The sequence below is a fragment of the Taudactylus pleione genome, unplaced genomic scaffold (assembly GCF_031769625.1).
Source record: "Taudactylus pleione unplaced genomic scaffold, aTauple2 ptg000391l, whole genome shotgun sequence".
Taxonomy (NCBI): domain Eukaryota; kingdom Metazoa; phylum Chordata; class Amphibia; order Anura; family Myobatrachidae; genus Taudactylus; species Taudactylus pleione.
The window spans coordinates 15,928,687-15,954,224 of NW_028284792.1; the positions used below are offsets into that span (position 1 = coordinate 15,928,687).

A 25,538-nucleotide genomic window follows, 5' to 3' on the forward strand; every position below is an offset into this window, starting at 1 on the left:
TTTTTTTTAATTTAAAAAAATCCATAGATTGTGATGGATTCAAGTATTTTTTTTACGCCAATGGTTTCTAAGCGACATGTAAAAACACATAAATGGTTAATCTCCTATATTTTTCGTTATTGAAGTAATCAAAATATAAATGTAATATAAAATAATAGGATGAGTGTTTTTGGCCCTGGGACCACCACCTGAACTGTTCAGAGTAAGACCCCCCTACTGTACTCAGAATACAATGTGATATCTTTATTTTACAATCATACAATAAACTGTTAATTTACAGCAGGGTCTTATGCCACTTTTGTCCTCTATATAATATATGAAATATTTCTTCTACTTCTCCTCCCATTAGCAGTTTTAGAAAAGCAACTAATTTATCTAAAAAGGGCATTTTATTTTATACATATTTATGTTAGACTATAAAAGGTAGACTGTGGTAGCAGTATTACATTGAAGAATAATACACATTGACTTCATGTGATGATAATTGATTAAACTAATCTTCTGCATCTGGATCATCATAACCTAAATGAGAAGCAATTGGTAAATGAGCCCAGTAAGTCCTGGCCAGTTCATCGGTCTGGTCATAGGCAGCCAATCTGCGCAATTCTTCCACCCAGCCATAGAAATCAGAGGCAGACATGCTCCAGTTTGGCATAGCTCGCTTCTCTCTGAGCCCAGCTGAAATGTAATCACAAGAAAAATTATCAAAAATAAATATAGTTTTAATACTATTTATCTTTGTAGTTTTAATCATGCAGTGAAATCCATTACACCAAGCCAGCATTAATATGACCCCCAAAACATATCCCTTCATATCCTCTCCTTTTCCTAAAACAAGTACATGGGAGTGTTCAGCGAGTCTAAGCCACCATGTTTTTTGATGCCACACAAAATAAAATACTAAGCAACAAGAACAAATCAAAGATGGACACTAAAGCTGGCCACACATCTAAAGATTATCTGTACAACCATCCAACTTGTTGATTGGTTGGAATGAAAATCTGGTAATGTATGGGAGTAAAGGATGATCAGCAATTTGCTCCTAAATGCCAGAAAACAGTTAAAAATGGTCGTTCAGACAAGTTTGTTAAATGTTTGATCTAAACAATTTGTTCAAACAACAGTTTTTGTCCATTTTCCGGAGTTTGGGAGCAAATTGCTGATTATCAGTTACTCCCATTCCTTACCAGATTTTCATTCCAACCAATCAACAAGTTGGCTGGTTGGATGTAAGTTAGTCTAGTGTGTGGCCAGCTTAAGGCTGTTTTTTTATTTTTTTTACATACAATTTGGCATTTCACAGAAATCTTTGGCAAAGTGCTAATTAGCAATTCAGATAGCAGTCCCCAATATTATACATGGGGACTACGATCTGACCCCTATGTATTAAACTCCAAAAAGCTAAGCTTTTTGGCGTTTAGCCCCGTTAGTTCATATGGAGGATTCAGGTGTAGAAGAGATATATATATATATATATATATATATCTCTCTCTCTCTCTCTCTCTCTCAAAGCTGACTCTGTGCACATGCCACTGCGCAGCGTCCACAGTTTGCTGCTGACGGGTCAGAGCTGTCAGCTGAGCTCCGATTGGGCCCGGGAGCAGCAAACAGTGAGCGGGCAGGCAGCGGCGCAACAGCCAGCAATGGTTGCGGGGTGGGACAACTGAAAAGCGAGGCTCTGCTAGTGGTTAGGCAGCTCCGTTTGGGCAGCCGCTGCAGCAGGCAACTTACAGCCAGCAAGAGTGGCCATGTCCAGGGAGGCTGGAGCAGAGTAGCAGACTCTGCACAGTGGGCACGAACAAAAATGTCCACTGGTCTCGGTAGGATGGCTGCTGTGCATGCCTAGCCACAGCAGCTGCCCAGCAGGTTGAGCCTGCACTGACTCCCTGTAGCCTTGTAGTCTACCAGTGCCACCCCCATAAAGCGTGGCAAAGAGGATTCAGCAGGAGCTGCAAAACACACAGTCAGCTAACCAGCCAAATTTATAAAGTGACTGCTATGAAAAACGTTTTGATTAAAGTCAGCTCAGCATGTAGTGAGGGGTCCTAAGCGGACTGCTGTGAGGGGTGCTGATGCTGTGTGCTGGCCGGGTGAGGGGTGATTGGTAGTGGGTGTTGGGTGTGGTGTGATTGTGCTGCCGAGTGAGAGGTGCTGTGCTGGGAGAGGGCAGAGGGGTTCTATATCAAGGATGCTGGATGAGGACTGCTGTGTGGGAGAGGGGGTGATAGGTGTTGTTGGCTGCCTCTATGATCTGTGCTGCTGGGTGATGGATGCTGTGCGACAGGGAGAAGGATGCTGGGAACTAGTGGCAGTGCAACCAGTACATTTCACCGACCTGGGCCCGCCGCAATGAAGGGCCCACAGCAGGTAGCAATATAATGAGTCTGACTCACTCATTTCACATGGTTCACCTCTGTGCCACGGGCCGTAACAAAGGAGGAAGCCTGGATAGTTGTATAATTTGTGTGTTTAGCACGTGTTTCTTTTACAATAAATAATAAGCCATAAACCAATGTGTTATTTTTGATGTCCGTGTATAAACATTAAACTTGGCGGTGGAATTATATGCTAGAGGGCACCAACAAAAATCTTGCCAAGGGCATAGAATTGCTTAGGGATATATTCATTAAAAATTAAAATACTCCCAGCGATATGGACACATAATAATCACGGCTGGTCCACGATTATTAGGAAATAGACCCCTAATTCTGTTAATACTGGTGTATGAAGGTTATGTCTATAAAGAAAACAAGTACTGTATATCAAAATTAAGATTTCTGAAGTTAAACACCAGGGCATACTGAGCACATTACTCACCGAAAATCCTTGGGGTTGCTGATGATGGAGCATCTTACCAATGTTAACTGTACTTGGAATAATGTACTGTACTCAGTACTGCTAAATATAACATACCAGAGTCTGTGACCATTTTGTGCTGCACACTACCAATACAAGAGCCACTTCTACAATATGGGGGTGCATATTTTTAAACACAATTTTAAACATGGATCAAAACAAGATACCTGCATAAGGTGCCCATAGTTAGTACAAGGACTTGGAGAGTGACCTATAAATGTTTGTAATTGTTTACTTACATACAGTCAGGTGCATAAATATTGGGATATTGACAGAATTTTCATATTTTGGCCTCTATTCACCACCACAATGGCTGTGAAATGAAACAAACAAGATGTGCTTTAACTGCAGACATTCAGATTTAATTTGAGGGTAATTACATCCAAATCAGGTGAACGGTGTAGGAACTACAACGGTTTCTATATGTGCCTCCCACTTTTTAAGGGGCCAAAAGTAATGGGACAAACTAAACAATCCTAAATCTAACTTTCACTTTTTAATACTTTGTTGCAAATCCTTTGCAGGCAATTACAGCCTGATGTCTGGAACGCATAGACATCACCAGACGCTGGGTTTCATCCCTGGTGATGCTCTGCCAGGCCTCTACTGCAAATGTATTCAGTTCCTGCTTGTTCTTGGGGCATTTTCCCTTCAGTTTTGTCTTCATCAACTGAAATGCATGCTCAATCGGATTCAGGTCAGGGGATTGACTTGGCCATTGCATAACATTCCACTTTTTAGCCTTAAAAAACTCTTCGGTTGCTTTTGCAGTATGCTTTGGGTCACTGTCCATCTGCACTGTGAAGCGCCGTCCAATGAGTTATGAAGCATTTGACTGAATATGAGCATATAATATTGCCTGAAACACTTCAGAATTCATTCTGCTGCTTTTGTCAGCAGTCACATCATCAATAAATACAAGGGAACCAGTTCCATTGGCAGCCATACAAGCCCACGCCCTGACACTACCACCACCATGCTTCACTGATGAGGTGGTATGTTTTGGATCATGAGCAGTTCCTTTCCTTCTCCATACTCTTCTCTTCCCATCACTCTGGTACAAGTTGATCTTTGTCTCATCTGTCCATAGGATGCTATTCCAGAACTGTAATGGTTTTTTTTAGATGTTGTTTGGCAAACTGTACTCTGGTCTTCCTGGTTTTGTGGCTCACCAACGGTTTAGAACTTGAGGAGAACCCTCTATATTCACTCTTCTGAAGTCTTCTCTTGATTGTTGACTTTGACACATATACACCTACCTCCTGGAGAGTGTTCTTGATTTTGCCAACTGTTGTGAAGGGGTTTTTCTTCACCAGAGAAATAATTCTTCTGTCATCCACCACAGTTGTTTTCCGTGGTCTTCCTTTTGTGTGTTGCTGAGCTCTCCGGTGCGTTCTTTCTTTTTAACAATGTTCCAAACAGTTGATTTGGCCACACCTAATGTTTTTGCTCTCTCTCTGATGAGTTTCTTTTGATTTTTCAGCCTAATGATGGCTTGCTTCACTGATAGTGACAGCTCTTTGGATCTCATATTGAGAGTCGACAGCAACTGATTCCAAATGCAAATGTCACACCTAGAATCAACTCCAGACCTTTTACCTGCTTAATTGATAATGAAATAACGAGGGAATAGCCCACACCTGTCCATGAAATAGCTTTTGAGTTGATAGCCCCATTACTTTTGGCCCCTTAAAAAGTGTGAGGCACATATAGAAACCGTTGCAATTCCTACACCGTTCACCTGATTTGGATGTAATTACCCTCAAATTAAATCTGAAAGTCTGCAGTTAAAGCACATCTTGTTTGTTTCATTTCAAAGCCATTGTGGTGGTGAATAGAGGCCAAAATATGAAAATTCTGTCAATGTCCCAATATTTATGCACCTGTGTATACAGGCATGCTTGTTACTTGTATTCAGAACAAGGGGTAAATTCAATTAGCTGCAGTAATTTACTGTGGCTAATTTATCCCCCAAGGGCTATTCAATTAGCCGCAAAGCAGGCAGTCATCTGGGATTTTTTTTTACCTTCCTGAGGCACGGATTCTGTGTGTATTTGGGTGAATTCCGTTTTTTTCCGCACAGAAAAAAAACGGGATGTAATTGAATGTTTGAAATGTACAAAAAAACAAATTTCCACCTTTCCTCATGCTACCATATTGGAAATTATTATATTGTTTTACACTGCTCCACTGTAGGAGGAGAACATCTGTGTGTGTCACCTGTTAACATGCATTATTTACAAAAAAAAATCACAAAGATAAGTATACAAAGCAGATGCAGAGCTTGTGTGTATGAAGCACTAGGGATTATACTGTTCTACTTTTCATTCAGTTTTGAGGTGTTCAAAAACCTGTCTCTCAAATAAATGACCAACCATGTGTATGACTAATAGGATCAATCATTCCATAATCAAAAACAGACTTGTTGCAAAATTCACCATTAAAAACAACTGCTGTTGTGAACTATAGAGAATATACAGAAACATTTTTTTTTACAACTAACACATCTAGTAACTTCCCTAAAATGGTCTAATTCATAAACCGGAAAATAGAAGATTGTTATATTACTGAGCACTTAACAGTATTATCGATTACTGGCGATTTATTCAAAGGCATAACTGTTACCGATGTTAAAACCACTGTCCCCATGATTCATGTGAAATAATTCTTGTTAATTTTCAACTAATTTCAAAGACAATGTTGGATTTGTCAAGGGGCCTCAATGAGACCCTCAGCATCTAGATCTAGGATGTTGCCCTTTGTTAGGAAACATCTGCAAGTGATATACGTATGGTGTAGTAGAATGGTAGTACAACTGTAGCATCACATACACAAGAGTGCTGATCATTTATGAAGAAATCAGGTCTGTGTAATACAAGCGGTGACTTATTTGTTTTCTGAGGCTATGGAGATTGTAGAGGCGGGTGAGAATGCAGCTATACACTACAGATGTCCCACTTGCAGATACTCTCTACAGAAAGGGGAGGAGGCCACTTTGTGATAGGTATATTCTAATAAAAAGTGACGCAAGGGAACTGTTAGATGTGAACGTCCCACAACTAGTAAAATCATCACCTCCTAAATTGCAATAGCTTAATAAAAAAAAAAAAGATTGGTACCAGTTTGTTGCTTTCCGTATGTGTGTGAAAAAGATATAGCAGTATTCTAGAGAGGATACTTTCGGTGACTTTGCATACATAATCACAATTATATACAGTATAACAAATGCAAAAATATAGAAGGGGAGGTCCCATATATTTAGTGTATATACCCAAACACACACTATGGCAATATTGGCATAATACTCTGAATTTCAAGCTGTATAACAAAAGATAGACACAGTGTAAACGGGAATCGGTATGATATGCCGGCTGAAATCCCGACAGTGTAAAGCCGCATAGTACAGAATGCCGACAGCGCTAGGCAACTACTCTGACCTACCCCTCCCCCCCCCTTAACCCTCCCTTAGGGGGTGCCTAACCCTACCCTTCCCCCCAGTGGTACCTTACCCTAACCCCCCCTACCCTAATCTCCCCCCGAGGGTGGCTAAACCTAACCCCCCTTCCCCGGGGACACAGCCGTTATCCATCCGGACAATCGGGATTGCAGTGCTTCGCGATGCCAACGTCTGTATCCTGTTCACCTTCAGGATATCATCGTCGGCTTATTGCCAGGAAACGGGATTCTGGTGATGGTACACCGACGTTGGTATATCGATGCCCGGCATTCTGTTCGCGGGCAATATGACTGCATCCCGTATAAACGTATTTGGAAATTTTTTTATGCAATATTTCTAACTGAGTACAAAGCTCCATCTTGTGGAAGGAAAGTATAATTGCAGTCACACAAACTCCAGAACAAAGATTCTTAACAAAGAGGCCTCATTTTTCTTTGGTTGAGGCATTCTGAAGTAACCTCCATCACTAATTGGCTGCATGCATGTGTGACACATTCTGTACTGACTGTACAATGCATGAGGGAAGAAGGAGGTATGGCATGTACACAGTGGAAGATAATGGGGCAGGAGCATGAATGAGGGAAGCCACAGAACAGTGCACAGAGGAGGACAGGGAGCTAGGTAGCCTATGGGTTAGGGAAAGAGAGCTGGGATCTGCAAGGAAGAGAATAAAGGTAACACGTTTATGTAAACAGAAAAATGACTATATAAAACTTACCCTCTTGGATGGTAAAATATTTGCAATGTTGTATATAAAAAACTTTGAAAAGTGTATGACTAGTAGCTTTTATTATTGTATATTATGAAAAGTTGCTGTGAAACAGAGTGGCTTAGATTACTCTGAAACGTGTCTATGAGGCCTAGGAATAAGCAGGGATGCTTGCTTTAGAATAAAATATGGCTTAAGCTAAAAGAGAATTATTGATTTTCGTCTAAGAGATACAGTGATGCTGTTTTTCAAAAATCAAGTTAAGTGTACTCACTATCACCTTATCACTAAACCAGCCACAAATCATGAAAATACACAAGACTTTACTGCAGGATAAAGGAGAGAGATAAAGTGGTGTAGTTGCTCAAGGCAACCAATCAGCTTCTGTCATTTCAAAGACTGTGCTAGATAAATGACTGTAATGCTGGGCACACACTGGCAGATATATTGTTAGTACAGCTGAGAGGATCCCTCTTTGCACCCAGGACTCCTTCCCATAGGGTTCTCAATGTCTAACTCCGACAGTTGAGTATTTTCGGGGCTTGATGAATTTAGGTCCCCATACTAGTGTACGGGGACAGCGGCCCAGATCAGGGGTGAAAGGTGATGCAGGAGATATCCGTGATATCTCCTGCATCACTTTTATAATGAATGGCCCAGATACTTAATTTATACAAAAGTAGGTGAAAATGTTAATTTACACCTACTTGTGTAGAAATTAAGTGATAATGAATAGACCTGCTAAGTCACCTAACTAAAGGGGATATTATTTTCCTGGTTGAACTTCACAAAGCTTGAAACACAAAACAACTACAGTTTGTAACCAAAAACCCTGGCAGTGCCCTAGAGCTGGCCACATTAAACAGGACAATATATTGTTTATTTTGTTACTGAATAAAATGTGAAAATTGTTATTGCGGCATAAAAAGAAACATGTAATTTCTTAGAATTTATTTATTTTAGGTTAGGTCATTGCTAACTGAACATTTTTTTATGTTTGCCAGTGTTAAATCAAAAAATATGATTTACTCAATTTGAATTGAATAAAGACAAGATAGATTCACCCAAAGGAAAAAAAACAACTTGATAACATTTGTAAAAAAAAAAAAAAAAAAAAATTAAATATCAATATAAAATATTTTATTCATATTTATGTACATAAATACTTATATACGCAGTGTGATCAAAGTGGAAATTTAAAAGTGATAGTTACCATTCCATTGACTTACATTTTCCATACTATCAGCCAATTTGCTGACCACCACTAGTGGCAGATGTGTGCTGAAAAAGATCTGCAAATAACTGAAAATGCTGTGATGTATGGGTGCAGATTGGTGGATTGGAGAATCATGAATTCAGGGGTGAAAAAAAGTTGTTGAATAGTTTTTTTCTGATTGCTGATGTATGGGCCCCATAGCACTTATTTGCACCAGGCTTTTTATTTTTTGTACCCAGACTATTTGTACACTCCCACTTACTTTCTGTATTGTAGAAGCTAGTGACAGGGTAACTCCACCCTTAAAAAAACAAAAAAAAAACCTCTTTTGCTAAATACTTATTTATTTATTTATTACCAGTTATTTATATAGCGCACACACATTCCGCAGCGCTTTACAGAGAATAGTTGGCCATTCACATCAGTCCCTGCCCTAGTGGAGCTTACAATCTGTTCCCTATCACATGCTCACACACATACACACTAGGGTTAATTTTATGTTTTGGAGCCAATTAACCTACCAGTATATTTTTGGAGTGTGGGAGGAAACCGGAGTACCCGGAGGAAACCCACGAAAGCACAGGGAGAATATACAAACTCCACAAATACTTGCTGCACTTCTTAAAAATACCTTTTTAAACCTCCATCTACTCACAGTATCTTATTTTTGTATTTACATATTACATATTTCAGCATTAGATTTAACACTTCTACACACTTAATCTATGTCCAGACAAAAGTTTTGACCCATTACACTGGGGAACAATCGGTCAATCTGTTGCTAGGGATTTTAGAGTCGATTTCAATTAATTGTGTGCTCCTGATCATGACTATGCCATGCTTATTTTTCAATTGGCTCTAAGCTTTTGAGATATGCATACATCTTTAATATTTATGAAAAATGTAATTAAACAATGTTAAAAATAGTTAAAGATATTTTTTTTATTCTGATTAAATTTGATTCATAAAATGTTATAAAAAGACACAGAATAATTACATGTATAAGTGTTAGGAAGCTATGAGAACCGTTTTTTGTAGGATTTTCTTTTGTATTCTTGTTGCAGGCAGTCCCTCTGCAGACTCCAACAGTAATCGGCCATCATGTGACGATCCCACCTTCCTTGATACCTTTCTTCCATTACCTGAATATCCTGGTGGAATCGTTCACCCTGTTCTTAGCTGAAATCTCCTAGATTGGACAGGAAGTAATCTAATGGCTGTACAAAAAATGTACTTTAATACTCATGTTGGCACCTACTTTCTCGAAACATTTTAGCATGTTGTGGACTAATTCATGATAGTTGTCTGCCTTGTGATTGCCTAAACATTTTTAAATGACAGACACATAACTCAGCCATGCTTCAGATTTAGTTTCAGTCATAGATGTGGTAAAATTTGGATCCTTCACCAGTTTCCATATCTGTGGGCCATCAAAAATTCCTGTCTTTAATTTTTCAATACTAAGGGGCAGATCAATTAGCCGCGGGATTTACCCCACGACTAATTACCGGCCTAAATTCCTGCGGCGCAGGGAAAAGCTATTCAATTAAATAGCCTTTTTCCCACGCCGTAAAATCGGGACTTGCGCGCGGAAACACACTGATTCCGCATTAACTGTGAAATCAATGTGTTTTTTCCTCGCGCATGTGGTCGATGTGGTCGTTTGAACACTGATTTTACCTCGCACCTGCATGAGGTGCGAGCTAAAATTCCAACAGCGGGGACTCCCGCGCGAGGAATCCACGCTAATTGAATAGGTCCAGCGATTTCCAGAGATGGAAATGTTCGACAAATATGCGTGAAACAATCGCCTGACTTGTCCAATGCTTTTACAAATTGTTTCATTAAACCCAGTTTGATATGGAGAGGCGGCAGTATGATTTTTTTTCCTGTCAATTAAGGGCTCATGAATGATGTTGGCTTCTCCTACAGTTATAACGTCTCTTGGAGGTCATACGGTTTGCTGCCAGAGCTTTTGCTTTGCACGACTATCCCATAAGAATATGTGACAAGGATACTTAGTATATCCACTTTGCTGCCCAAGAAGAAAGTTTACCATTTTTAAATCAACACAAACAGACCACTGATGCTGAGACTCTAAGATTCTAAGACTAACTTGATATTTTCATACTTTTAAAAGTTTTGTTGAATGGCTGATGGGAATCGACACAAATGTATTCCCATTGTGCAGTAATATGCATTTTAAGTTCCTTTTAGAACTATCCAAAAAGAGCTCGATATTCTGGTAAGCCCATCATCTGGAGAAGTGCCGGATTATTGTTGCAATACACAAGATTGTTATCTTGGCTAAAGAACGGCAGTATGGCTTGCTCTCATTTCGATACGACGTTATAGTAACATTCGGCTAAAGACAGTGCTTTTCTTGAAGTCTGGATGCTAAAAGCTCAGCTCCTTTTTTCGATAAATTCAAGTCACAAATTACATTGTTTAGTTCCTTTTGAGAAAATTTGTTTGGAGTAGAACTTTCTTCAAACTCACTTTCATCTGTGTTGTCACTTGCACTGGATGAAATTAACATTTCCACATCACATTCAACTTCGCACTGAATGATGGTACAGGTAAATCTTTGCTATGTGGTATTGGTTGTTTTGCAGAATTCATACTTGGGTATTCTCATTTGCATTTCTTAAATCGATTCATACCCTTCCCATTTACAGCACAAAAATAACAGTCACTCAAGTGATCTTTTGGCTCACACCACATCATAGGTATGTCGAAATTAAGTCCTTTTTGATCACCTTTAGTCCAATTGTGGAGTGATTCCACGCAGGTTTTACAAACTTTGTGAGGCACCCAAATCTTGTCTTGCTGGCTTATGCAATGTCCAAAATAAGCCTGATACGCTTGCTTTACGAATACAGGATATTTTTTCTCTCTTTTGCAACATTATATTTGCCACTAATATAACAAAAAACATCAGGGTAGTTAGTACACCGTCTACAAGAAGAACAAATTTTTACAGCGAAAACGTTTCGTTCCACACATTCAGTGCTAACTCCCAACAAAAATCGAGGATATACTGAATGAAACAAGCCCAAACTGCGGGAAATTGGTTGTGGTGGGACACAGAGAGGGCCGAACAAAGGAACAGGAGGTGTGCTAACTGCGTCACTCGGTCCTCTCCGTTGCTCCTCCCTGTATCCCAGCATTAGTGAGGAGAATTGGATGTGTTATGTGTCTCAAACGTGACTACCAGCTACGTTATCACAAATAAAACAAATTCTTGTTATTGTTGAAAGAAGGTAGTTGTTAAACAAGCAAAGCTAAGTCGATTCTGTTAAGCAGGCCTAGAGACTAGTAAGGTACTTCAAATGGTGAAAATAATTGAATTTTATAATTTTTCATTAATTTGAAAACTGGAGCCAATTTAGCTATAGTGAAAATCTAATGCGAAAATAGGACCTGCAAGTACTCTCAAACCGATCTTACATCCATGGCAAGAAAAAAAATATATATATTTTTTGGTCCCCAGTGTTATTCAATATTTGCAGCATATCCCCTGAAAATACCTGTTTTCTGGGGATACACGCAAATATTAAGGATCCACCGAACGTACCATTGAAGGGCCACAACATATCTCCATATCTGCGGTGGTCCCACCATTTTCGTCAGCAGCTGGAACCCTCCCTGGCAATGGCCACTGCATACACCTGTGCAGTAGTGTACTCCCGATCAGTCGTTTATTCCAGCTTCCCATCTGCTGTTCTGCACAGCAGATAGAATGATCCAATGGACCACGTTGTGCTGTTACATGCAGCAAGTAACAATACATTGCGCCATCGTACACCGATTCGCACAGTGTGTATGGTGCGCGTGATGTATAATTACATTGCACCGCCGCTGGGTCACACATTGTATAGTATACACCCAGCTTTACTCCATCTCTCTCTTCCCTATTCCTCTCATCAGCACTTTATTCAGCCCATGGGCCAAAATAACCATTGTAATTAGGTCAAGTACCACTTTGTAGAAGGTATGAATTTATGAACAAGTAAACATTTGTAACAATAATATATGAATAATGTAGCAGTTATTTTGAAAAACAAATAAAAATGAAAGCAATGGCAGCAAATTTACTTTATTCTTCATAGTCTTTTCGTTGACTATCCATAATGATGTCTTCACCTCCAAGTGAACTGTGTTGTAATGCAAAGACTTGGGCTAGACTAATGCTGGGTCCACACTGGCCGATATATCGGCCTTTCAATTGAAGGGCCGATATATTGCAGGTGCATCAGCCAGGGTGTACAGACGATATGTCTGAACGACATCGTTCATAGACATATCTGCACATCGGGCGGCGTGTACGTGCGGTCAGCCGACCACCTGTATACTTGATGCAGAGGCCTCGGGGAGGGGGCACGATGCACCTCCCGGCCAGCGGGACCCGCAGCCAGATGGCAGATGACGGTTGTTCAGTGTGCATGAACCATCATCTGCAGATCAGTCGATTTCGCTCTAAAAGGTAACATCCTCAACATACAGGTTGATATACACAATTGAGTCACATTATAACCACCTCATACACTTGACATCAGCAGCGCATAGCCCATGAAGTAAGTCACGTGCCAATGCGCTGGCTTGGTGGGTATCTAAGGTGTACGATAGGCCATCTGCACATATATCACTTGTTGCTGCCATGGGTAAAAGGGGCGATTTATCATAGTTGCAAAAAGGGATGATTATTGGCTTTCGGGCCAAGGGTGGCAGTATTTCTGATACAGCGCAGTTTGTGAACTGTTCGTGAGCTGCTGTGGAGAAGGTGTATAGTGACTGGATAAATGGTACCATTGCAAATTAGACGTGGAAAGTGCGGTGAACCACGTGCCATTGATGCGAGAGGTGAACGTCGGCTATGAAGGTGCGTGAGGGCCAACTGACACGCTACAGTGGAGAAGCTCAGTGTCAAAATGAACCTGGGGGCCACCAGATGTGTCTAAAATAACAGTTTAGCTAACCCTGCTGCGTATGGGGTTCTGAAGCAAATGGATGGTCACTGCACTGATGCTAAAGGCGCTTCGGCAGAAAAGGCTTACATTTTCACGCCTGTATCGGAATTGTACCTCCACTGATTGGCAAAGGTTTACCTTCTCCGATGAGTCACGTTTTCTGCTTCATCGAACGGATGGACATTGCTTGTGTCGGGCGAGAAATATCGGAGAACAAACACCCTGCAACCATTGCTGGAAGAACACAAGCTGGTGGTGGCAGCATTATGGTCTGGGGAATGTTTTCATGGCATTCTCTGGGTTCACTCATCCATGTGGAAGTGCGGATGGTGCCCATCAACCAATTTGCAAAGCAAGTACACCCATACATGCTGATTGTCTTCCCTGAGGCGGATGAGATCTTCCAGCAAGACAATGTGACATGTCTAGAAATGTCCGACAGTGGTTGGACGAGCACGACCAAGACTTCCAAGTATTTCCCTGGCCCCCTAATTCCCCCGATTTCAACCCAATTGAGCATCTGTGGGACCACCTCGATAGTTGTTCGCTCAATGGATACTCCACCACGCAAGCTCCAGCAGATGTAGGATGCACTGCAGTCAGCATGGCTCCAGACAACTGTGCCAACCTACCAGCACCTTATTGAGTCACTCCCAGCCAGTCTAGCTGCTGTCCGTGCTGCACACGGCGGTTACTCTGGTTATTGGCTGGTTGTCATAATGATGTGACTCGACAGTTATGTATATATTGTACTTTAGTGAGTTATGGACAGTAAACCTCACTGGTGTCATGTCACCTTGAGGTCCCACTTCAGTTCTAGGACTCATTCTTCCATGGGACTGTGGAAAAGTTGGAGAGCTTGGTCTTTTGTGAACTGAGTATGTTTGGGTGTAAAAGCGATTTTTACATTTAGAAAATTGTTTTTCTATTTTTGTCTCATGGCAGGAGGTAGAGAAGGTCAGAGTTCAGACCAACTGTCATTACATGCCAACCTGATTACATCATTTTTATCACTCTTCAGCTTTATATATTTAGATACACCCCATCCTAGCTGTGGGAATAGCTAGATGGTATTTAATGAGCAGCTTTTGCTCCTCTTTTCAGCAGTGGTAGGCTGTGAGGCCTGTGTGCAAGCAATTGATCAGGTCGCAAGGAAGGCGATCCTTATTGGGGTGGGAGGCAACATGGGAATGAGACTTAATAACTGAACCATATTCTCTCTCATGGTTTATTCTGAGCCTGAAAAGCATGTGCATGTATGCATGCCCTCCTTTGTGCAAATGTGTAAGTTCTGATGATTATAATGTATACAAAATGTGTTTTCCTTACATGTTTGGAAAATAATTTACTTACGTTACCATAAACACTTGAAAAATGTATGTCAAAATAGAAAGTGGATCATATCTTGGATCTTAATAGCTTGCTAACTATTTTTATTATAGCACCTTGCAATATTCACACACATTGATATGTATCACATTGATTTTACAACCGCACACACTTATGCCATGGGATGTCAGTATTTTATGCACAAAGATTATGTAAATGTACAATTTGAAACACATACCTTTGCTTTTTATGGCGGCTTCCAAACCTAAAGCGACAAGAGGTTGCCAATGTAAATAACTGTACAATAGTAAAATACAATATTTAGCATAACATTATGATAAATATGTCATGTAGTGTATATTCAAGTGTTTATTATATTGGTATCTCTACATCACCTGACTCACATTGTATTACAATATAAGATAGTATTGATATATTACCACACTGCATAAAGGAGAGGTGAATGAAACATTCAGATTCCATCTCGATTCATGTCCATGTATCACATAGGTTAGTAATTGTGTATTTTTAATATACTTCTCTCCTTTTATTTGCTGTGCATCACCTTCCACCAGTGGGTGTGCCAAGAGAAGTCTGGCCTGGAGCTATAGCATATAATATAAATTGTGCTGCTATCACTCCTGCTCTATCTCACAATCATCTGTGGTAATGGAGGCCAGTACTGCTCCATTTTAGAAAACAGTCATGTTCTCTATATAATAAGTGAGAAAGCCTCTCTGTATATTTGTCCTTTATGCACGGTCAGAGTTTAGGACTTAGCTCCTCCAAATTTGGCAGGGTGGTGTAGCTTGAACATGATTAGGTTTTTGTCTAGGTTAGAACTAATTCAGAGCCACACACTGTCTCACAATCCTTAAAAATAGTGACACTCCTAAATTACACAGGTTCCAGGGCTGGCTCTAATGGAAATTGGCAGTCTGCCAAAAACCAGTGTGAAAGCTACAAAAGTATCCTTTTAGCCTCACAGTCTGAGCAAGTGTCAAACTTTGACTGGCAAGTTCATATTAAATCCAGAGTTAGTCCTTTCTAAAGTGACCATATATATTAGTCAGCTCTCTGTTTGCGTGCAAGAAAATAGAACTTTGGGGGCCACATAGATAGGTCTTAAGAGGCCCCCCCAGAGATAAAAAAATAAAAGTAAACATACACTTGCCTCCACACAGCCTATACATGTTGTGCCACACAGAGCCCATTCAGGTTATGCCACACAGTAGTACCCCTTATACATATTATGCCACACAGTAATGGTGCCCCTTATACATTAAACCACACAGTAATGCCTTTTACAGTTTATGGCACATAATAGTAGTGCCCAATAGAACACTAACCCGATATTATATGTACATGTAAATATAGCACTTATTAGACAATCTAAATGGGTTAGAATTTGACCACTGCCCCCACACAGTTTGAAGGATACTGGATCCCTCCCAAAAAATACTAAGAAGAATATAAAGAAAGGGTGTCCAACACCATTTCTTTATATTCTTCTTTGTAAATTAATAATGGTAATTAAACAATAATGCAAGAACAAATCCCATACTAAAGGTCAAATCTTCTATAAACAGCATGCTCCTCAATACTTACATTTGCATAATGGCTTTTTAGTGGACCAACATGAGTGATTTCTATTCTAGTCCAGATCTTCCCTGTTGACATAAGTGCAACAAAATCTGTCTGTGCTTTTAACTTTTATATTCTTTCCCTAATTGCCTTATACAGTATACCGCCATGCAATCATCCATTTAGCTGAGCTTTTAGAGAGCAAAAAAAAAAATCATATATGATTGGGCTGATTAAATTATATATGATGCCACAACTCCCCAGGTTCAATTTCACAGGCACACTCCTCTGCACTTTCACGGCACCTGCCGGATAGCTCCCCCGGATCTAGACTAGCCAACAGAGTGCTATTGGCTGAGCTCTGTATCGGTCACATAAATGAAGCGCTGGTTACGCTCTGCCAATCACTCGCTTGCCCTTGGGAAACTATCTGATGGGGTCTCTCTCTTAATAACAGGGGAGAGATCTCAGATTGTAAGGGAGATCTTTGACTGTGCCTTAGTTGCTGTTTGCTGCGGTTTCTGTGACAGGCAGTAACAGATCTCCCTCCCGTGAGAGATCCCTCCCCCATCATTAAGACACAGGGCATGGTTTAGATCAGTGGTGTCAAACTTGGGAAAACCAGCTGCAGTGGAACTTCACATCCCAGCATGCCCTGCCACAGTTTTAGCATGCCCTAAGAGCAAAACTGTGACAGTGTATGCTGGGATGTGTAGTTCCACTGCAGCTGAATGGCCCGAGTTTGATCCCACTGGTTTAGATGGTGGGAACATTGCAGAGAGGATAGATTGGGAGTGAAGAAGAGCACTGTGTCTCAGAGTGCATTGCTGGAAGCAATTACTGTATATCTGTCCAGCCAGCAAGTGAGCAATATCTGCAAGTTTTTAATAGACAGCTGAAGACTCAGAACCACACGTTGCTGTGCTATTTCACAATTTTGTGGTGAACAACACTTTTCTGATCATTTGCACTATAGGAAGAGGTCAAGGCAGTCCAGTTTGCTTCCATGGTTGCAGTATGAGAAGGTCCGTTAAATACGCTGGGCCTGATTTTGAGATGGAAAAAAAAAAAAGTAACTGCACCTTAGCAAAACCATGTAACACTGCAGGTGGTGCAGATGTAAAATGTGCAAAGCTTCAGAATTGAGAGAGGCATGTCCAAGCTCAGTAGGAGTGTAAAATAAAGCTGTCCAGGATTTGTGGGCTACATGCAAAAACAGCCAGTATTTACCCTGCATGCAGAAAATAAATGTATTTGCACCTCTTGCAGTGGAAAATGGTTTGTCCCGATGCAGTTACTTGCATTTTGCTTTACTCCCAACTCAGAATCAGGCTGACTGTGTCTGTCATTTTACAGATATATGCAACAGAGTTTCCAAATGACGATTTCTATATATTTCTAAAGTCCTACTGTATTTTGATTATTAAGAGTTACTGAAGTGTATTGTGGTACCAAACAATGATTTTTAACCATAATTGTGTGGTCTCCCTTTAAAAAAAAAAAAAATACATTAAGGGCCATATCCAATTAGCCTGAACACTGTTCAGGCGCTAATTGGATCCCCAATATTTGCCATTATTTTTTTTCTCCCTATCCTATTAATTTGGGCAAATTAATAGGAGAGTTCGCCCGTTAACACATAGGAGCTGCGATAATCTCACAGCCCTATGTGTTCTCGCCTTTTTGTGGGCGAAAAAAAACGACACTTATCGTGGATTCTTTTTCGGGACACATCTGCCGTTGTCAAACAGATTTCGGGGCTAATTGGATAGGCAAGAGCAAGCTAATTAGATATGGCCCTAAATCTATATATTGAAACAAACACCTCTAGAAAAATAGCATATTAGGCATCCATTTACTGTATTTGTGCCACTGATCCAAGATTCTTTATAATTAAAAGCAATTGTCTAATGAGCCAAAATAGATTGTGCAAAACAAGAAATGTGAAGGATATTTGTGAATATTTAATTTATTGTTGCTTCAAAAATATTATCAAATACAAATTCTATCTAGATTCTAGAGGAAGTGTGAAACCCAATTGAAAATCATGATTAACATAAGGCAATTAATAACATCTGGCATGTAAAGGTCAGAAAGATACAGGCACCAGATCAGAAAATGACCTTGAAGATCTATTTTGTTGCGGTCATCTTTGTGATAAGGTTAGAATGCTTGTGTGTTTAGCAGTCAGTAGTATCCATGGAGTAGCATTATCACTTAATGGTGGTTTGTCACAGCCCATGGGAACCCATAATTATCTATCCAAAAGTGCATTGTGGTAAAGTTAAGCTTTCATTCATCAGCGATCATTAACTATTTTAATTAAACAATTTTCCCCCACTGGTATAGCTGACAAAATTGATCCACTGATGAGTAACAGTCCATCAGCAATGAACATGCAGATACAAAGCTGATCTCTAAGGAGCTGCTTCCGTTTCCAGCAGTGACAATTAACCTTCATCCAAAAACATTGCACACATTCTAAACTGGGGGAGGCAATAAAAGAAAAGGCATAGAAGAGCTACAAATACAGATTATATTAGATACAGATATACACAAAAGCTATTTAATGCAGTAATGTAAACATGCTGTACAATATGAAGATATTAGAAGTCTCTGAGATCTGTGACCAAATAAAAGCAACATTTAACAAACAGTTTTTATTATAGGGGGCACTAAAATACACCAAAGGGGTAATCGTAATAAATAAAAACACATCTCAAACAAACACTTTTAAATTTTGATTGTTTTTTTTTTTTTTTAAGGTTTGGAAGTCTTTTTAGGCAAAACGTGAAAAAAAAAATTCATCAGAATCAATAGCAAAATAGGCTACCTTGCTGTAGATCATAAGGATCTTAGAAATCTCTTCGGATTTCTCCAACTTGTGTTTGCATGAATAGTAACATACTTATCCTTTGTTTAAAAAAAACCTCAAAAACCTTCAACTCCGTACCACCTAGAAAAAAATATTTTACTAACAAGCCACCTTCCCTTTAGCATCTACTGTACTGTACAGCAGTTTCTCCCAGATAATGAAAAATGTATGCTTTGTGTAGTCACGGCCATGAGCCATTTCTGGTCTGAAGTGGCAATTAAATACACACAAACGTTGATGCCACTTGCCTGCTTTCACTCCTTCAATTTTGCGCCTTTCAAGAAGCAAATTTTATGCTTTATGTCACAAACTATTGATTGTATCAAATGTTTTTGTTTCCCCATTATTTACAGCATCTGGTTCCAGCGCTGGAACCACATGAACAGTAAAGCAGAGTATTCAGTTCAACGACCTCCAAAAAGGGTTAGCCATATTAGAGCCTGCCCTTCATTAGTAATGGATCATTGTTAATAGTGTGGCATTGACTGAGTCCATCCTGTTGCTCTAGCTTCACTTAAGACTAAAATAGTAAAAATAAAAACAACAAGTAAAATAAAATATGCTTATAGAAAAAAGGGAATAAAATTATATATATATATATACATATATATATATATCTGTCACCCACCTATTTAATTCCCATCCCATTTAAGCTGTTGTTCAATCCTGTGTGATACACACACATGCAGAAGTAAAATGTGATACATGATGTAGGTTATCCCAAGCCCACAGAAAATGTCAACTTTTGCCAACCCTGGCTCTGTCTATACCCACGCACCTGAATGCACATGTGACTTACAAATTGGAGAAATGAAACTTGAAACAAATTTACTATCATTTTTTTTTGTAAACATGGTATTGCTGTACTCGGGAGACGTAGTCCATTAATTTGTGGGTACATTTCAGGTGCTGCAGTGATGACAGAGTGGCAAAAAGAACAAAATGCACAAAAGGTATTTAATATTTTTCCTATTTGTGTCTCCTTTTAAATAGATAATGCTTACAGAAAACAACAAGGTATTGCAATTTGCTAACAAAAATAATTTTCCAGTAAAATATAAATTGCCCATTTAAATATATACAGAGACACAAATATACACACACACATAAAACTAATTAATATAACATGAATAATTTAGCATGAATTAAATGGTATATACACATAAACATGTTTATGACAAAAAGTAAATTGCTTACTGAATGAAGCCAAGTAGACCAGACATATGGCAATGAGCAACACCACTTTGGGAGGATTCATGATTCGAGGTTAGTTTCTCAGTGGAGGATCATACCACTGCACTGTATTATATACTGTAGAAAACTGAAAACTGTCTTGTCAAGTTATACTCTCTGCACATGAAGAAAGGATGGTTAAATTCTTAGGCAGGAGCAAGAGACACTTGATTACATTTTAACATGTAACATATCATTGTTAGATTTGTGTGGTGAGAGTGACATCTAACAAGACCATGTTAAAATGTGAGTTTGTAAGTTTGTAGTGTAATCCAGGAGTCTAACTGCATAGAACACTGATAGGCCTAACACATACTCTAAATTGATCTGCCATACACATTTATTGCATATTAAAAAGTGCTGTGAAAAGAAACATTAGATAGATATTGTATTTCGCTTTACAGTATCTATTGAACTTCAAATATGAAAATATATGCTTAAACTAGATTTCATTGAATAAAAATACAAATAGTTAACTGAATATTTCAGGTAACATTCTAGCATTCTTTAAAAAAATAAAAAAAAACATTTTGAAGGTTAATAGTTATTAAACAAAAAAAAGTTAATTTTCTAACCATATTTTATGTTGTTAAAAATGTATCTTGAAAAGAACACTATGGAAAAAGTAAAAAAAAAAATAAACCAAGGATCAGCCTTCATTAGAGACAAAAAAAAAAAAAAAATATGCTTCAAAAGACTTATTAACCACTTAACTGACGAATATTTTTTCTAAAAACCGCTCAGAAATGGCCATTTTATTTAAATGAGTGAATTAGGTTAAGAACATGTATTTGAACTTATCCAAAATGATTTCACTAAAACAACAAAAAAAAAAAGTTGTAAAAATATTTGTAAAAAAATAATTTTATCAAACATCGGATCACCACCATCGGAATATCGCGACCTCTCTTCCTCAAAGCAGCTTCAGACACAATTTAAGGGGTGAGGAGGGGTTAATTTACTTTTTCCCAGCGGCTGCCAATCTCTGCAGCCGCTGGGTGGGGGTCCTGCTGTGCTGACTGATTAGCAATGATCGGCAGCACGGCAGACACTGGGGGAGGCAAGCAGAGGGACCGGAAGATTCTCTTCCTGCAACTGCCCACACTGTTTATCTGACTGGTCGCATTATTGCGACCAGATCAGATAGCACACAGCCTGGTGTGGTTGGAAAAATGCACCTTTGCCAGGCAAGTGATTAAAATAGCCAAATAAATTATAATTCTAATGTTCATTTCTCGCAATCTTGTGGACTTACTGTGCAAAAACAAATCATGTAACAGTACTAAAAAATATATGCAATTCTATAAAAAATAAAAATCTCTGTAAATTTTTTGGGTTTGTTTCGAGGTTTCCAGATCAATACTTTGTGATTATATCAGATTAGAGAACATCACTGAATGACTTAATGTACAAATACAATGACCAGCATTTTGTTCTAGGATTAGGTACAAAGCCAGTTTCGCATTTGGACAGGACGGATGCTAATTATTTAAATACTTTGCCTAGGGTGGAAAAACAACTTGATAAAGTGTTTGGCTAAAGAGAAATGCAGCAAATTGAATGGCTAAATGACTTTTTTTTAATAACTGTTCCGGTTGAGGAAAATTTTCTAAATATAAGGGTTTTTTTTCTGCAGTTCAAACGCACAGATAAATGAAGGAATCTAGACCTTAAACCATAATATGGTATATTCTGTGAAAGTGGCATGATATTTAAAAACCAGTGAGCCTGATCTGTAACAGAGAATGCCCCAAACTGTTTGGCAAGATGAGCCAAGGCACAGACCATTTGTTAGCAAATACTAAAACATTAGTATCACAAAAACAGCAACAATTTCAAAAAACAAAAATTTTATTTGTCTGTATTAGCATAGACCGTCAGTTACACATACATTTTACTTTCATAATTAAATACTTAATTGTGTAATTATAACAGGCGTGTGGGGAGGGCAAGGGGAAAATGTGGATGGCACATTTGGTTTACTTTTCATGTAAAACTTTGAAAAATAATTTGCTTATGAAGGTCCTATTATTTACCTAATACACTATTTACCACAATCATTTTACCAAATAAGTTTCAGATGTACTGCTGCAATACATTACTTGGTGTACTCTGCAGTGAAGTGAGAAGTTATTGTAGTGGCAGAGTACTGTACAGTGTAAAGGGTGTTTCTAGAGCCTATGAGCTGTTACAATATACTACCTGATAAGCAACAAGGCTACAACATTCACAGCCACAATCAATACAGCATATCTACATTATTATTTGCTGTAGATTCAGTGCATTTCAACAACGGTGCCTAATGTCTTCTAATAAAGATTTGATTTTAACATGATAAAATAAATTTTTTGGGAGTATGTTAACACTGTTTCAAGTTGCCTCCTAATCATATTGCTAGCTGTAACTAGCTATGAACTGTAAACATATGCAGAATAGGAGACTTTAAACCAAGGCATGACAGTGAGTGCTTACAGTGGTCACTTAAGTGAGGTTTTTAACCTGAGGGTAAGATGACTTACAAACAGAAAAGACAGAACACACACAAATAAAAAAGATAAAAGTACTATTAAGGAGTGTTTGTAGTAGAAGAGGAGCCGGTATTGTAAAGACTGCTTCCTTTGTAATGATGGCTCTGCTCCATGAGAGTAATTTTTTCGGAACTAAGGCTTGAAGTTTTGGAGTCCAGTGTTAAGTCTTAGGTCACTGTAGTGCTCTGACAAGGTACAGCTTGTCTCCATGTTCACTAGTGAAGATGGGTGCTTTTTTGTAATGTTCCACCAGTTCATCCATACTCTTAAATCTCCTTTGTCCAATACAATATACATTGTCCATCAGCTGCACTTTGAAGTGTTTGTTTTTCCCTGATGCCTTTAGAGTTATGGAATAATCACTTGGCTGTAAAACAGAAACACATATACACATTTATAATGTTTATTTATTATACATTTACTTATCTATAAACATTCAAAGTGAAGGCGGATTTTGCACTAAAACAGATTTTGAAACAGAGTAAAGAAAGTTCCTCTCCCAACATTCCGCTGACAGTGCCCTCACAAAATTGTTTAATGATTTGCTTACAGCATCAGCATATAAAAGGCCCACTTTCTCCATACATACAGATGTGTCACCATACATCGAGCCTCAATACACCATGTGGCACCAGACACCTGGCGCGAGTAAGCCGCCAGGTACCATGGGACTCTGCTGGCGATTTTTTCGCCCAAATATGCATCTTAGTCACAATGCGATGCAACTAGGATGCACCCAGTAGACACTGCAAATTAATAGTATACACTTGCATATCTGTGTGCGACTATGTATACAAAGCACAACGGAACTTGGTGTGCTCTTTTCTCCCCTATTTGAGTGACCACGCCCCTTTTTTTGGAGCGCGCACATCCTTTTTTCTAATGCACCATGCCCTCCTGCAATTCTGGAAAATTATATATTATATATACCCACACACGCAATATGATAAAACTGGGACCACCCATGTCCAGATCTCTAGTTTCGCTTATGCTTGTATGTTCCCGTTTCGTATATTCTCTATTCTCTAGCAATTCAACAATGTAGGTGCCCTCAATACACCCGCGAGTCCCTACCAGCTCCTGGAACAAGACTGCCCACTTTGGAGCTTGCTACAAAGTACTGTGCCATATCCGCACTTCTGTGTACCCTCAAAGAAACCAATGCCTGGGGTTCAATGATAGTAGTTATAAGAGCAATTGGTACTAATGATTCATTATTGAAGCAACAGATAATATAGATCTATCCATTCTACTGAATGGATATTTATTGTTATTTATGTATCCATCAGATCATCAATCGAAAGTGAGGTTTAGATCAAAAGCCTCTGAAGGCGTCTGCACCACGATTCCCCTCAACAAACCTGTATTAACTTGTGATAGAGGTAAAGATATGGCACTTCTGAATAGAGCAGGGGTAGGCAACCTGTGGCACGTCAGCTGTTGTAAAATTACACATCCCAGCATGCCTTGACAGTTTTTCCATGCCTTAATAGCAAAAACTATGGCAGGGCATGCTGGGATATGTAGTTCCACAACAGCTGGAGTGCCACAGGTTGTCTACCCCTGGCATAGAGGAAGAAAGGCTGCTCTAATTTACATCTCATTTTTAACCATGTTAAGATCTTTGTTGCCAACACACATGATCTAGCAGTTCAAACTGACTGCAATTTAAAAAGATATCAGGGAAAACACATTCTCTGGATTTAATGAAATCCAGATAATTTCTAACAATGTACTCCCGAAGTCAGGACTTGTGACTATGTTTTACATATTTCAAAATCAGAGATCTAAAAAAAATTTCAATATTTAAAGTTAAAAAATAAAAATCTCTCTGAAATTGTTAGAATAGAACATAGCTTTAAAAAAATATACTAAAAACCATATGTCGACTAGTTTTATTGTCAATTGAATTTATTTTTATTGCAATATGTAAGAAAATAGGCTATATTTACAAGTCATTCTAGTCTTGTGTAATTAAAAAACAAAAAAAACGGTCTTGTAGCTTATAAACTGAAGTGCCAAAAGTCGGAATCGGTATGATTCCCGACAGAGGCATGCCGGCAGCAGTGAAAATCCAGATCATCCAAAGGTAAGTATTTCCTACCCTATTCTACCCCCTAACCCTCCCTTTGGGGTGCCTAACCCTAACCTCCCCCCCAAGTGCCTAAACCTAACCCCCCCCTTCCCCGCCGCCTAAACCCAAGTCCCCTGGGGCCGGGGGGGGTGTCTAACTCTAACCTCCCCCCGGGGGTGCTTAACCCTCCCTTCCCCTAGCCTAACCCTAAACCCCCAGGGGGGGTGCCTAACCCTAAATTCCCCCCAGGAACCGTGAACCTACCCCTCCCTCCCCCTCGGCTGTCCGCGCCCGGCTAACCTTCGGGCTCCCGGCGTAGGTAAAATTACAGGCGTGTGGATTTCGACGCCTGTCATTTAACCCCTTGCCGGGATTAGACAATCGTGAAGCAGACGGTCGGGATTCCGTCCGTCGGCTTACCAACTGCTTCCCCGAAAGTAATGGGATAGATGCTCTAGCCTGGCGAAGTGCAGCAACTCAACATGGTTTCGATTCCGCAAGTGGACAGGAGACCATTGGAGAGATGTTGACTCATGCTGTCTGGATTGCTTCCCACAGCTCCCTGATATTTGTAAGTGCAGGATCTTGGGTGCGAATGGACCTCTCCACCATTTCCAATAAATGTTCGATTGGGTTCATGTCGGGTGAACGTGGTAACCACACCATTCGTCAGAACTCTCCAGAATGCTCCTCAAATCAATTCTGGA

At 39.4% G+C, this 25,538-nt stretch overlaps 2 protein-coding genes across 3 annotated transcripts in view; both read right to left on the reverse strand.

Annotated features, from left to right (window-relative positions):
* Positions 1-283: 283 nt before the first annotated feature.
* LOC148507590 (otospiralin-like) lies at positions 284-20,337 on the reverse strand. Its single transcript, XM_088445872.1, has 3 exons — positions 20,194-20,337; positions 14,776-14,802; positions 284-678 (listed from the first exon to the last, which is right to left on the reverse strand). Exons 1-3 carry the CDS (start codon positions 20,252-20,254, stop codon positions 494-496), a joined length of 273 nt encoding a protein of 90 aa, XP_088301998.1. The 5' UTR covers positions 20,255-20,337; the 3' UTR covers positions 284-493.
* A 1,731-nt stretch (positions 20,338-22,068) lies between these two features.
* NCK2 (NCK adaptor protein 2) overlaps positions 22,069-25,538 on the reverse strand; it is a 62,464-nt gene continuing 58,994 nt past the window's right edge. For both annotated transcript variants that reach the window (XM_088445875.1, XM_088445873.1), the window contains exon 4: positions 22,069-23,124. In XM_088445875.1, the coding sequence (XP_088302001.1) occupies positions 22,930-23,124 (195 nt within the window). In that variant the 3' untranslated portion in view covers positions 22,069-22,929. The remainder of the gene's footprint in view (positions 23,125-25,538) is intronic.

Coding starts and splice junctions, on each gene's coding strand:
- LOC148507590 (XM_088445872.1), bottom strand. CDS start 20,254: ATGAATCCTCCCAAAGTGGTGTTGCTCATTGCCATATGTCTGGTCTAC. Junction 14,803..20,193: donor GGTCTACTTGGCTTCATTCA/GTAAGCAATTTA, acceptor TTGTCGCTTTAG/GTTTGGAAGCCGCCATAAAA. Junction 679..14,775: donor AGCCGCCATAAAAAGCAAAG/GTATGTGTTTCA, acceptor ATTACATTTCAG/CTGGGCTCAGAGAGAAGCGA.